The sequence below is a fragment of the Zootermopsis nevadensis genome, unplaced genomic scaffold (genome assembly GCF_977971745.1).
Source record: "Zootermopsis nevadensis isolate Lab colony 2312 unplaced genomic scaffold, Znev_1.0 Znev_ptg000016l, whole genome shotgun sequence".
Classification (NCBI taxonomy): domain Eukaryota; kingdom Metazoa; phylum Arthropoda; class Insecta; order Blattodea; family Termopsidae; genus Zootermopsis; species Zootermopsis nevadensis.
This window is the reverse complement of record NW_028259148.1, coordinates 14,055,469-14,068,835: the sequence shown is the minus strand read 5'-3', so window position 1 is coordinate 14,068,835 and position 13,367 is coordinate 14,055,469. Positions and strand designations below refer to the sequence as shown.

Below are 13,367 nucleotides of genomic sequence, written 5' to 3'. Positions count from 1 at the left end.
TTACACGATCTCAATTGAAAAGTTGAAATGCAGATTAAAATTGAACATATAATTCATGCACTTTATCCTGAAATCATGTAAAAACATGTCACGATAATATCAATCATATATACATCTAATAAATACCAACAGAAAATATATGGGAAATATTTAAACTTTTCGTTGGCTCGATTTATAGACATTCGGTAGGACTCCTTGGACGAGGGATCGGCCCGTCGCAAGGCCTCTACCTGTACACAGGACAACACAACACAGAGAAACATCCATGGCTTGAGTGGGATTCGAACCCACGGTCCCTGCGACCAGGCGGCACGAGGCCCACGCCTCAGACCGCGCGGCCACTGCAGACCCCTTAATTAATTTACTGAAAATTTTATAACACCAAACTATCAGTCTGCTGCAAAAATGTATTTGGGGAATCCTGCTTTTGTTTTCATATCACCAAGAGGCCCAATGCTCAATACAAGCCATCTCCCCCTCAACCCTTGTACCAAATGCATGTTCCGATGATCTGAAATGTGAAACATTTGAAAACGTGCGTCTGATACAGTTACAAGTATACCTATACTTTATCAACAGACTTTATATGGTAATGAAATGACAGTAACAAAGTTAACAAAAGTCATACGAAATCAGTTCTGATGAAGTCATCTGGAAAAAGTACTTTTATGCATGTCAGGCTTTTAATCCTTTCACTCTGCTGTCTCCACCAATGAGCTAGTTTCTGCGACATTATCACATTCATTCATAATCCAAGGAATTGCATATTTGAAGCGACTAAACACTGACACAGTCCTGAGCCGTAGGTGCGCGGTCTGAGGCATCATGCTTCGGACCGGAGATACGGAATGCGCGCTGGTTCGAGTCTCGGGGGAGAAGAAATTTTCTCACGAGCTTTCGACCGGTGTATGGGACCGGTGCCAACCCAGCATCGTGAGGAAATTGGGGAGCTACAATGAGTAGCGTAATCCGGTCAGGAAAGCTAGAAAGGGCTGGGGGTTCGTCCTGCTGACCACACGTCACCCTATATCTGGTTGGATGATCGTTCACCTCTGCTTAGGCATGTGAACGTGAGGCCAGCAGTCAAGTTAGTCGGCTTTGGCTCTCTGGAGCTGTTACGCCACGGATTTAATTTAATTTTAATTTAAACACTGACACAACATGAAATCACAATCTGTTTCTTCAAGGAAATCTTCAACAAATGGTGGCTATAAATAATTACAGTGTGGTCAAAATATAAAACCAAGTTACATATATTCCCAGATTTCAAAAATCCGCGAAACAATTTCGAAAAGAATCTCCTACAAATCAACAAGAAAGAAACAGAAAAAATTAGAGATTAATTCTTATCATGGACATGGAATAATTTCATTACCATGACAACCTGAGTTGATAGTTAACATGGCTACCAAACAACCTTTACTATATACACAGCATGCAGTGAACCAAAACACAAGAACCCTTCCCTCCTGCCCACAACTTTAACACACACCAAGGAAAGTGTCTACTGAAAAGCGAGGACACAATACCTTATATCTCTTCCTTAAGAGGCGATTCTGTGGAACAGAGAAAACAGAACACGGCTAAGTGCAATGTGAACACAGGGTAACCACCTTAATACACAACACTGCATGTAACAACACGCTACTTACGCTGTGCATTGTGCCTTGGCTGCGCGTCTTGATCTCATCCTCCGAGAACTGGATAACCCGCCGTGTTGACCGCTTCGCCGGCAGGTTTGCCAACATGCGCTGGATACTGTCGCCTGTAGCAATGAAGATGTGATGCACAGGTCACTTTAATGACATACTGTCCATAATACAAGGCCATTCCACCAATATATTAAAATGGCTCACAAATAATACACAATGAAATGATAACTGGAAGGACAGGATTCTATATTTCCTCCTCTTCCATTCGTTATGAACCTCCACATTTTACAAAACGAGGGACACAGAAGAATATGATCAGCCATAAAAATTAGTAATGATTTAATTACTCCTTCAGTTTGCAGATACAATAAAAAAAAAAACATATTTTACCACTGCCATAAAACAAAGTTGTAGTTCACAGAATTTTCTCCAAATGGACAAAATAATTTTGACCAGCGTACCGAAAAGTAACTTAAGAACAGCAGTAGCAGTGGAACTGCAAAATTATTACACGTACTGTCACCTGCTACAGTACGATGCCGAGCACGGAAGTACTGCTTCACAGGTGTGGTTGGAATGTTACGTTTCATTCCGCGACGATGGCTGCCCTGTTGCCGTCGTCGCCTGCTGCCAAAAGGACGCCACTTCCTAGCACGACGTCCACTTGTATTAGGACTTGGAAGCAGCATCCATGTTGTGTCACCCCCGCATTCCAAGATATGTCTGAAATAACAGCATCGCCAGAATTTACAAAATGTACCGTATCTTAATGCAGAGGAAGGGGTCCCTTGTATCAATTTCCCCTATCATCCAAAAAATTCTGTCAGGATGCATAAATGCCATGTATCTGAGTGACCTCAAGATGTTGATTTGAAACAGCAATAAATCACGCAGCCTTGGTCACAGAGCACAAACAATACTTGACGTTACATACAAGGAACGATCGGGCCATCTGACAACTTCAAGAACGGATTGAAAGTAGACAAACTAATTGAAATGATGAGATATGGCAGATCTTCATCTTGGAATATGAATGGGGGGGGGGGGGGGGGGGGGGGGGGGAATTTGCATCATGACACAGCACTTATGGTAATTTTTATTTTGGGCCAAATATTTGTTTATTTGAAGATTGCCGTCTTATGGATTGTTGCGCCGTGTAGTCTGGTTAGATGTCCACCTGCAATCTTCAGACTCACCGCTGTGAAAATCTCAAATCCTACATTTGTTCATTTATTTATGATCTATTTAATGATGCTGTCGGTAGCTAGGGCTATATATCGCCGAACGACCGATAAATGAAACTGGTGACTCTCAAACGCGAAGCAGGATTGCTAACCACTCAGTCTTAACATACGATAAAAAACTAAATACTAATGTTGGTACATCCACCATACTTTAATGATTTGGTCTTGTGTAGATATTTTCATGAAGATTTCTGTCTTCTGGGTTATTGCGCTGTGTAGTCTGGTCGATGTTAACCAACGTTTCAGAGGTCATACTGCCTCCATCATCAGGGCGATGAATGATGACGGAGGCAGTATGACCTCTGAAACGTTGGTTAACATCGACCAGACTACACAGCGCAATAACCCAGAAGACAGAAATCTTCATCGCTCTGATGATGGAGGCAGTATGACCTCTGAAACGTTGGTAAACATCGACCAGACTACACAGCGCAGCAACCCAGAAGACAGAAATCTTCATACTCTGATGACGGAGGCAGTATGACCTCTGAAACGTTGGTAAACATCGACCAGACTACACAGCGCAACAACCCAGAAGACAGAAATCTTCATACTCTGATGACGGAGGCAGTATGACCTCTGAAACGTTGGTAAACATCGACCAGACTACACAGCGCAACAACCCAGAAGACAGAAATCTTCATACTCTGATGACGGAGGCAGTATGACCTCTGAAACGTTGGTAAACATCGACCAGACTACACAGCGCAGCAACCCAGAAGACAGAAATCTTCATACTCTGATGACGGAGGCAGTATGACCTCTGAAACGTTGGTTAACATCGACCAGACTACACAGCGCAATAGCCCAGAAGACAGAAATCTTCATACTCACCACTGTGAGAACCTCAAGTCTTACAGATATTTTCATGTTTCTCAAACTAAAACCTCATTCAGAAGTTTTCAATCTGAAACACTTGTAAAGAAATTCAGAGCAATGCGACGACAGTACTGTAAGGACTCTCAGAAAATGATTTCCAGCTGTTCCCTTACTGGAATGTGGGTATAAAGTCAAAAGTTCTCCACACTCAGAGAAGATTAGTGAAAATATGGTATATGTCCCTCCTCCCTCAGAATCATTATATTATTTACATGCCAATCCTCACATGCATATAAATTCAATAATCAAAAACTTTCTTATTATTCTTATATTTTTGCATCTCCCGCTGTCCCCTTCAAAATGGGGTGTCCCGATGCTTTTAAACGTTAAATATTCAAGCCTACCGATCACTGACAGTAATGGCAGCTGTACCTGTGTAGCTCAGGCAGTGTGCTGAATCCTCTCTCACACTTGGTGCACTTCACTTCAGAGCTCAGTAGAGGCAGCGAGACAGTTTCCATGGCCTCACGAACCAAAAGAAACCGGCGGCACAAGTCCTTTGGTGACATGCTGCCACCCTGGAACTTGCTGTAGAAACAAAAGAACACCATATATACACAGTTTCTCGTTTAAAACCAGAGCGCAAGACACTAAAATGACGATTATCGTTCATTCATTTTATACATGGTAGTACGAAATGAGCTCCAAAGGGCACTGACAAAACTAGAAAGTATACATTGTAAGTCATGTCTTCAAACTACGATTCCTTTCCTACCAAACCTTCTCCCCTTGCACTACCTAAATAATACAAAATCTTCATCACCAACTGACAGCTGGACCAAAAATCACTTGACTTTTTATTGAACTCAAAGGTTCATCACTGTGTTCACTAAGGTCTGTCACGGGACACCATCTGGCTACAGTTCAATCTAGCCCAAACAACATTACATTAAGATCCACTTTAATACTTCTGTCCTACGAACTCGACATTCGGGGTTCAAATCTCAGCAGAGTATGGAATATATTTCTTTGTCAGAATGTATAGACTAGGTTTTGTGGCTGGACCCAGCTTCTACTACTTTCCTTTCCACTGCTTCAGACTTCAGATTTAAAGTAGTGGAAATGCTTACTTTATGAAGTCCCTTGACAATCACGCTACAGCGAAACAGTACCTAGCCTCAGCACCCTGCTCGAGAGCCGCCTGATCGAACTCATAATGTGTGCACCACACATTGGGGTGCTGGCTGTATTTATGGTCCTCCAAATCCCACAGGTCACCGAACATGACTCCGCATGCAGCGCAGATGTAGCTCCGGGGCCGTACCCACTCTCCACTCAGTTCGACGACAGACCCTGCCGCCGCCACGTCATCGGCTGAAGACCAACGCTTCAGGGACGCGCTGCAAACATACAATACTCCACTTTGGACCAAAAAAAAAAAATCTGAGTCACAAAATAAAAACTCTGGCATGTAATACTGAGCTGATTGACGCAACGTTTCATCTTTTTTTCTTAATTAAGATATTTTATTATAACACTCCTAGTCACACTATTGTAACCTGTGCAAAAAAATTAGTACAAATAGTGCTAAAGGTGTATGTCCATCTCTGTTAGCACGTCTTAATCCGAGAACTGCCGGATGGGTTCCGATGAAATCCGATATGAAAATTATGCCCAAATTTTAATTTTTTACAGTCAGCTGTAAAAACATAGTGCAAATCTTTACTTTTCGGAGTATTTTCTTTCAAATTAATAAGAGAAATCTCAACACTCACAGTGTATGCACTAAATGATTTGTAACATATAAACATTCTATAGGCCGTCTATTTGAGACCAAGACTTACATTCAACAACGGTTTCCGATAACAAAATAAAACAGTGGAAGGTGTTAAACATCTTTACTGAAGCTATTCAGAAATAGCTAAGAGCATTACAAAGACACATAACAAAAGTTTCTGAGAGCAAAATGTAGAAGAGAATATTAAATCCCAAAACCGGGAATGAGGACGTTAGAGAAAATCGTGCAGGGAGTTTAATAATTTGTGATATCACCTAACATTATTAAGGCGGAAAAAAATCAAGGATCATGAGATGGGCACGGCATACAACATGCATGAAGGAAACAAAGAAATACAAACATTCCAGCTGGAAAACCACAAGGGAGAGGTACTTTGAGACCACGGCAAAGATGGGAAGATAATATTAACATGTTAGAAAAATACGGCGTGGACTTGAACAAAACTGCTTAGAACAGGATGCAGATTTTGTTAACACTGTAATGAAACTCATGATTCCATAACAGTAGTTATCAACTTTTCAAGAAAAACCATGTGTGATAAACTTTGCGATTACCACAATGACTTGCGGAGTTACATAAAATGTTAGAATTATTGCTTCATATTCAGCAACTTCGTGATACTAAACCAGGAGTTTAAGATACTAAATTTTTACAGACTGGTTTAAAGCCGGGTTACAGTCAAGATCTGTGAACATAACTTGTGATTAGGGCAGACGTGACTCTCAATAACAAATACGAAAACCAGTGGAATTCAATTCTATGCTCTTTTGTTAACAGCTGAGTGTCCATGATGATGTTGGTGTTCTGGGTTGTAACGCCACGTGGACTTGTAGGTAGATACCAACATTTTGGAGAAACATACTGTCTCTATCTTCAGGGCTGACTACCCAGAAGACCAACATTGACATCTTCACCACTGCAAAAACCTCAAATTGCATGGGTGTCTCTGCACTGCATACTGGAACACAGAAAAACTGCATATGGCAGAAAGGGATCATTACAAAGAGTTTGTCATATGTACCACCTTCGTGACCAGCAGCTACATTACAAATAACCAGTTACGCTAAAACTTAACGCTCATGTGACCTTATTCACAATGCAACAACAACATGCAGTAGAGGTAGACAGACAGAAACCAAGGAGGAGGCCTGGGAATGAAGAGCATTTTCAAGCCCTCAGGACAGTAAGAAACAAAGTGCGATAACGTTAGATTATTTCCCGTTATTGGGAAGAATGAGAAAAATATACAACTTTATATACCTGGCAGTAAAGGTAGACGCAGCACCTCCAGGAGCTGCAGCCGGTGCATCTCGCCCACGACTTGCTGCAGAACGAAGTGACCTCCTCCTATCAGCACAGACTTTAGCACTGAGACATAGCCCCCTCGAGAAGCCAATCACATCATCCTTTGAAACTTCGACTGACACGTCCGCCAAACTCCGGCTGGTGGGAGGAGCTGCAGTCAAACGCTTCAGGTTCTGTCGCATCGTAAGCTGAGTAGAAATGTCCAGGTGTGACATGTCCTTAATATATGACGCAAGACATACTGCTCCTTCCCCGCAGCGGCCATCATAATTTTTTGGGAAATTAAATTTTTCCCATGGTGCCCTATGGTGATGGTAATGCTTCTCTTCCTGATTTGTGGTAGTGGCAGATACGTGGGGCTGTGAGGGGCCTGCCCTGTTCCAGTCTCGAGACATCACTGTTACTTCATGCTCCAGCTTGCCATCCAGGTGGTGCAGGAGATTCTCCTGAATGTTTCCTGCAATTCGGCAATAGAACAGTGTCTCTGGATCCAATTGCCATTCCTCTTGTAACTGCTCTCCTCTCACTCGCCGACTAAACTTGCGCAGGCGAGTGTGTCGCGCGTGAGTTGAAACTGTACTTGCCTTCGAACGGCACTTTGAATGTCCTACATCCATATCACCAGCGCCTTCTTGATCAACTGAGGGTTCATCATTTTTAAGCGTACCACTGCTCCTTAAGACACGATTACCATCTGCCTTGTGATGATCATTGAAGTCTGATACAGACTCAACTGGTTTTGTGACCGAAACTGCGAAGCTTTTCCGCGAGACTCGGCCACTTCCAGCAAGTTGATCATTAATGGCAACTTCAGTCTTGCTTCGCAGCAAACGCTGATGCAGAGATATAGTTTCGTTTTCTTCTGTAAAATAAACGCTCTTTGTTAATGAAGATGAATTACTTCTAAGGATGCGGCTTGAAGTAAGTTCACCTCCATCTTGTGTTACAGATGATGCACGTTTTGACTTCCCTTTAAGAGCATCTGAAGTTTCTAGTACAACACCAGAATTTATGTTTACAACGTCTGAAGATTCATGTGGCAATGGTTTACATATGTCCATTGAATATACAATATCAGGCAGTAACAACTGTGGATTTTCTGCCGTAAGTTCTGAATTTTCAGCTGAAACACTCTTAGAACATTCTGCCATTGATTCAGAATCTCCCGTTAATGCAGATTTGTAATCTTTCTCTAAACAATCTGAAATTTCTGTTGATAAAAGTCTGTGATCTTTCACAGCATCCAGACTGGTAGGTATAAATTTTGAATCCTCCTCCAAGGAATATGAACTGCCTCTTAATATGGGGCTGTGAATTTCTTTTACAGAATCAAAACTCTCTATTGAAATAGATTTCGATTCCTCCTCCTCCACCACAGACTCAAAAGATTCTAGATTTTCTTCCACAGAATCTGAACTTTCTGTTGATGTGGATTTTGGTTTTTCTTCCACAGCATCTAAACTTTCTGCTGACGTCAATTTCGAATTTTCCTCCACATTTTCTGGAATTTCAGTGGATGCAGATTTTGAATTTTCCTCCAGAGAATATAAACTTTCTGCTGATGAAGGACAGCAATTTTGTTCCACAGAACCTTCCCTAAATAAAGATTCTGAGATGTCTTCTAAACTGTCAATTAACGGAGACCGAACGTTGTGTTCCACAGAATCTGAAGTTTCAGGTAATCCAACTGTCAAATTTTCCTCCACACTCTCAGTTACAGAAATTTCAGAACTCTCTGCAGCCAACACAGGTTTGTTTGAAATTATGTCAACAGAATTTGCATTTTCTTCTATGGAGTTTGAAGCTTCTACTAACGAAGGCGTACACCTTCCTCCCAGAGCACCTGCGGCAACATCTAAAGACAATTTAGAGTTCTCTTCTGCGTCGCTTGTTTCAGAAAACATTTGTTCACAGCACAATTCCATAGAATTTGAAATCTCAATTAATGAAAGATTAGAGCTCCCATCAACAACGTCCACTGTTTCAATTAGAGAAAGTTTCGAATTTTCTTCATCTACGCGATCTGGTGCATCAACCAATGAAAGCTTAGAGATCCCCTCAACGGAATGCAAAGTATCAGCCGATGTAAACTTTGAGTATTCTTCCGTTTTGTTTGAAGACGGATTACAAATTCCTTTAACTGTGTCCAAGTTATCAACTAACAGAACTTTTGAGGTCTCTTCTGTAAAGTTTGAACAGTCTGGTAATGGAAGCATACCAGCCTCTTTCAAGGATTCTAAGGTCTCAGGTACTAAAATTTCAGAAGATTTTCCCAGCGAAGGCTCTCCTGAATTTAAAATTACATTTAATGAAGACTCTACAGTGTCTTCAGTAGCCCCCATCACAGGTTTCGCATAGTTCGACATTTCACCTAATGAAGATTTTACGCTGTCTTCCAAAGAATCAGGTTCTTTGGTTAAAAGTGTCTCACAACTTTCTTCAAAAGACTTTGAAGTTTCATCTGATAAACTTTTAGAGTTACTTTCTATATAATCTGAAGATATTTCTTCTGGTAAAAATTTTGAGTTTTCTATTACACAACCCAAAGTTCCAGCATATAAAGATTCAGATATTTTCCCTACAGAATCTATGGTTCCAGCTAATAAAGTATCACAGCTTTCTTCTATGGCAACAGAAGTCTTGGTCAAGAATGATTTGGAGCATTCCTTCACAGATTCTGAGACATCAGCTAACAAAGATTTAATTTCTGAGTTTTCTTTTGCAAAATTCTTTGCTTTAGTTAATGATTTACACTTTAAAGAGTCTGGAATAAGATCAGTCCACATTTTAGATTCTTCGTCCACAGAATATGTAGTCTCCACCTGTAAAACATCAGAATGCACTTTCAAAGAGTCTGAAATTTCAGGTAACAAACATTCAGACTTAGTCCCCAAATGTTCTGAAATATCTAATATTGTTCTATGCGAGGCAGAGCTCTCTGCCAACGAAGGTTCAGAACAAGCGTTAAAGGGAGATAATGTGTTATCTATTGCAGGTTCAGTACTGTCAGTTACAGAATCAAGAATTGCCACTGAACGTACAGATCCTATGCCTGCTGATTTTACAGATTTATCCTCTGTAACTGTCTTAACGTGGTCTGAAGTGCCAACTAGAGTTTTTAAACTTGGCTCTAAACTCATAGAAGTCTTAGCCACAATGAGATCACAGCTATCACCCGAGTGGTCTGAGATATCTTCGAACAAAAATTTTAAAGATCTTTTTGGAACACGGTCTTCCTTCTCCTCACTCAAATTGCTGTCGTTTGTACTTTTAACATCAACGTTCACACACGCTTGAGGGTCTGAACCACTCGTCTGAATAAAATCACCATTTACTCCTGCTGAAACATCATCACCACATTCTGCAGTTTGAACTGTAAAGTCACAGCTGTTCACGTGAGAACCATTTTTGTTTCCAATGCACGAAATACTGTCAATATTACTCAAAGAATCTAAGGTTTCAATCAAAGCACATTTATTTTCACTACTGGCGGTTACATCTACTTGATCTGCGCTGTTGGCAAATAACGTGAACTGAACCGGGATACACGGAGATCTCGGGGGACTGGCCCTTTCGTCCCCTGCGGCAAAAACAACGCCCTCTTCAGATCTGCCTTTCACAACATTATCAACTGAATCTTTCTGTTCTATAAGTTCCAAGTTCTTATTCTGAACAGCGGTATGATGAATGTCAACTGTTTCTGATGCAATATCATTCGTCTCAATGTCGTATCTCTTAGATTGTGGCATAATACAGTTTGTTTGAACCTCACTCTCAGATTCTCTACAGACAGAACTTACGGGTCTCTTGCGCGGAATATCCGACTTCATCTCCTGTTCATCGGCGTGATTTTCAGTAACCTTATTACCTTCAACCTGCTCCTTTGACCGATTCTCTGGTATCACAAATGGACTCTGACTCCTGCTATCGAACCTAGAAGTGGGACTTTGGACACCCCCCACAGCAGAATTTATGGTTCGCTTTCCTTTGTGAACCTGTCGATGGTGGCGACACATTGCGACGTAGTCATTGAAAACTTGGCGACAAACACTGCAAGTGTACTGGAATTCTCCACCTGATACAAGCAAGTCTACGTCCCCTGTGCCAGACGTCTTCGCCTTACTTCCATCCTGTGACTCGGAAGCAGGCTGGGACAATTTTACTGCGTCGTTTACACTCGATGTCATAGTGTGTGATAATGCGGGGAAGGGAGCGGCTGTTTGTGTGACGTTCCACTGGCAGTCCCTGTGATGGACTGAAATCTGATGATGATACAAAGCATCTTTAGAGTCAAACCTAAGCTCGCAGGTAGTACAAACATGGTACAGCTCTGGATGTGTGGCAAGGAGGTGCTGAACAAGCAGAGGCAACTCTCTGAAAGTGCCGCTCGATTTCGTGCAATAAGCACATTCATGGTGAGGTGTCTTGATCTGCAAGGACAGCTGTGCATGAGGATGGCTACGAGATACGTGACGCTTATGCAAGGTTGGAGTGGAGAATGACTTATCACAGTACAGGCACAGATGTTGACCTCGCTCTGAAGATGAAGTAGATTTTAACAATTTATCATTTGTCAAAGACTTTGTAAATTGGCCAAGGGATGCAGGAAATTGGCTAGAAATAAGAGGACTTAGCGACTGATCAGTGATTGTCAGGTCTGTGATAGAAGAAGATATAAGTTCAGGTGATTTAAGCATTAATGAATGACTAGACGAAAAAGGCTGTGTTGAACGGCCAGGTGAAGATGGCTTCGATGAATGTACAAATGAGGAGGATTTTGATAAGTATCCTGACAACAAATGACTGGAATTGTCCATTTTAAGAGAATGGTTGGATGTTACAGGTATCAAAGAATGATCGGGCATTGAAGATTTAGAAGAATGTTCAGGTTTTGAAGAATGGCTGGACGTTGCAGTCTTTGAAGAATGGGTAGGCACTGGAGTCTTTGAAGAGTGATCACTTTGCGGTTTTGGCAAGCCAGAAGTTCCCAGCTTCGATGAATGAATTTGTGAATTACTTACTGAAAACTGGCCAGGAACAGCAACAGATGACAACACAGGATTGAATTTTATTTGTCTCAACGGTACTGCCACAGATTCACAAATTAGCTGGCCAGATACAGTAGGAACACGCAAAGATGATAGCTCCTGACTACTGGCAGAAAGTGATCTGTTCCTTTCTTTGTTCCCTTTCTTGAGATCAGGAAGTGATTTGCTACGAGCTTGCTGATTCCCACTTATGGGCTTGGAAGCAGCCTTTTCTTTGTTGACTGTCGCAGAAGGCTTGTGGGCGGACAGGTGGCCTCTTAGCTCGTTCTTAGTATCGAAACAGATGTTGCACAAGTGACAGCGGTATAGATTTGGGAAAATCACATAACTCTCTGCTATGGGATATCCTATTGAGCATTTGTTACCACTACAGGTCCTGGTATTATCATTATCCACGACCGAATTATCGAGAGATCCTTTTACTGTATCTAAGTCCATACCCACTGCAACACTTTTCTTCTCAAAAGATGAACCAGATGGGCTCTCTTTGGTAAGGCGTTCACTAACGATGATACCACAGTTGGAGATATCACGCTCAGTGAGGTACCGATGATTGATATGAGATCGTAGGTAATGTCTTTTTAGGCTGAAGCAACGCTGGTACACTCCGGAGCAAATGTCACATGCGAACAGTTTTTGTCCATCTGACAATTTCATCTGATGGATGGGCTCCACTTGGAACAGAAATCGCTGTGGCGCAGGCAATGCTGTGGAGGTGGAAGGATGCTGCGGCTTCTTTTCAGCCATTACCAATGGACTCGCTAGGTCACATTCGTTACCTTCCACAGAAGAACTGGAGCAAGGTGTTTTGGGACAAAGGGGCATACTAAAAGGCCCTAGGACAGTGTCTGAAGAAGAGGGGGTTACAGATGCGACAGAAGGGGAACCTGGGAGTTTTGTAGAAGAGGGTGTAAAAGGAGTGATGGCAGCTTCCCCCAAAAGCAAATCTTCAGAGCTATCATCAGGAGTACTTGGCAGTGATGGATCAACAGTCATGGCCTTGTGACCTTGGAACACAGGTGGTGGGGTAGATTCTTCAGCAAAGCTATCTGGAGGGGAGGGATACATTGGTAAAACACTGGAAGAAGCGCCCGTTTCTTTTACTCGGCAGTCATTTGATGGGTCTTGGATCAAATCTGATTCATCTGCAGTTGAGCGACGGCTGTCATATGTTGTGTACTGCATAGTAATGGACTGTTTGCTGTCAGCCAAGGCACTGTTGGCACTACTTCTGCAGGACTTCAAGGCTTCAGACACCTTGCTGAAAGGCAGCCTGCACCACAATGGACCACCTTCCACCTGCTGCGCAAAACCCCGCCTCTGCAGGGTCACATCATCAGCCTGTGGCACCAGTTCTTTCAGGAGAAGCACACACTTCTCCCTCATGTCATCATCTCCACTGCAGCTCTTACTTTCATCAGCTTTGCCCAGCCCGTCACCACAACCTGAAAATGGTAATTCCCATAAAATATATTGAACTTCAAGAACTGGATTCTGTCAC

At 42.1% G+C, this 13,367-nt stretch overlaps 1 protein-coding gene across 8 annotated transcripts in view; it reads right to left on the bottom strand.

Annotated features, from left to right (window-relative positions):
- The window catches only part of LOC110837065 (uncharacterized), a 91,785-nt gene that overhangs the window by 22,020 nt on the left and 56,398 nt on the right, over positions 1-13,367 (bottom strand). For 5 of the 8 annotated variants that reach the window (XM_087349729.1, XM_087349721.1, XM_087349723.1 and 2 more), the window contains 6 exons: positions 6,774-13,311; positions 4,888-5,115; positions 4,148-4,303; positions 2,170-2,375; positions 1,653-1,765; positions 1,530-1,556 (listed from right to left, as the gene is read on the bottom strand). In XM_087349729.1, coding sequence (XP_087205855.1) covers positions 1,530-1,556; positions 1,653-1,765; positions 2,170-2,375; positions 4,148-4,303; positions 4,888-5,115; positions 6,774-13,311 — 7,268 coding nt within the window. The remainder of the gene's footprint in view (positions 1-1,529; positions 1,557-1,652; positions 1,766-2,169; positions 2,376-4,147; positions 4,304-4,887; positions 5,116-6,773; positions 13,312-13,367) is intronic. The other 3 variants (XM_087349725.1, XM_087349726.1, XM_087349727.1) reach the window with 3 other exon arrangements.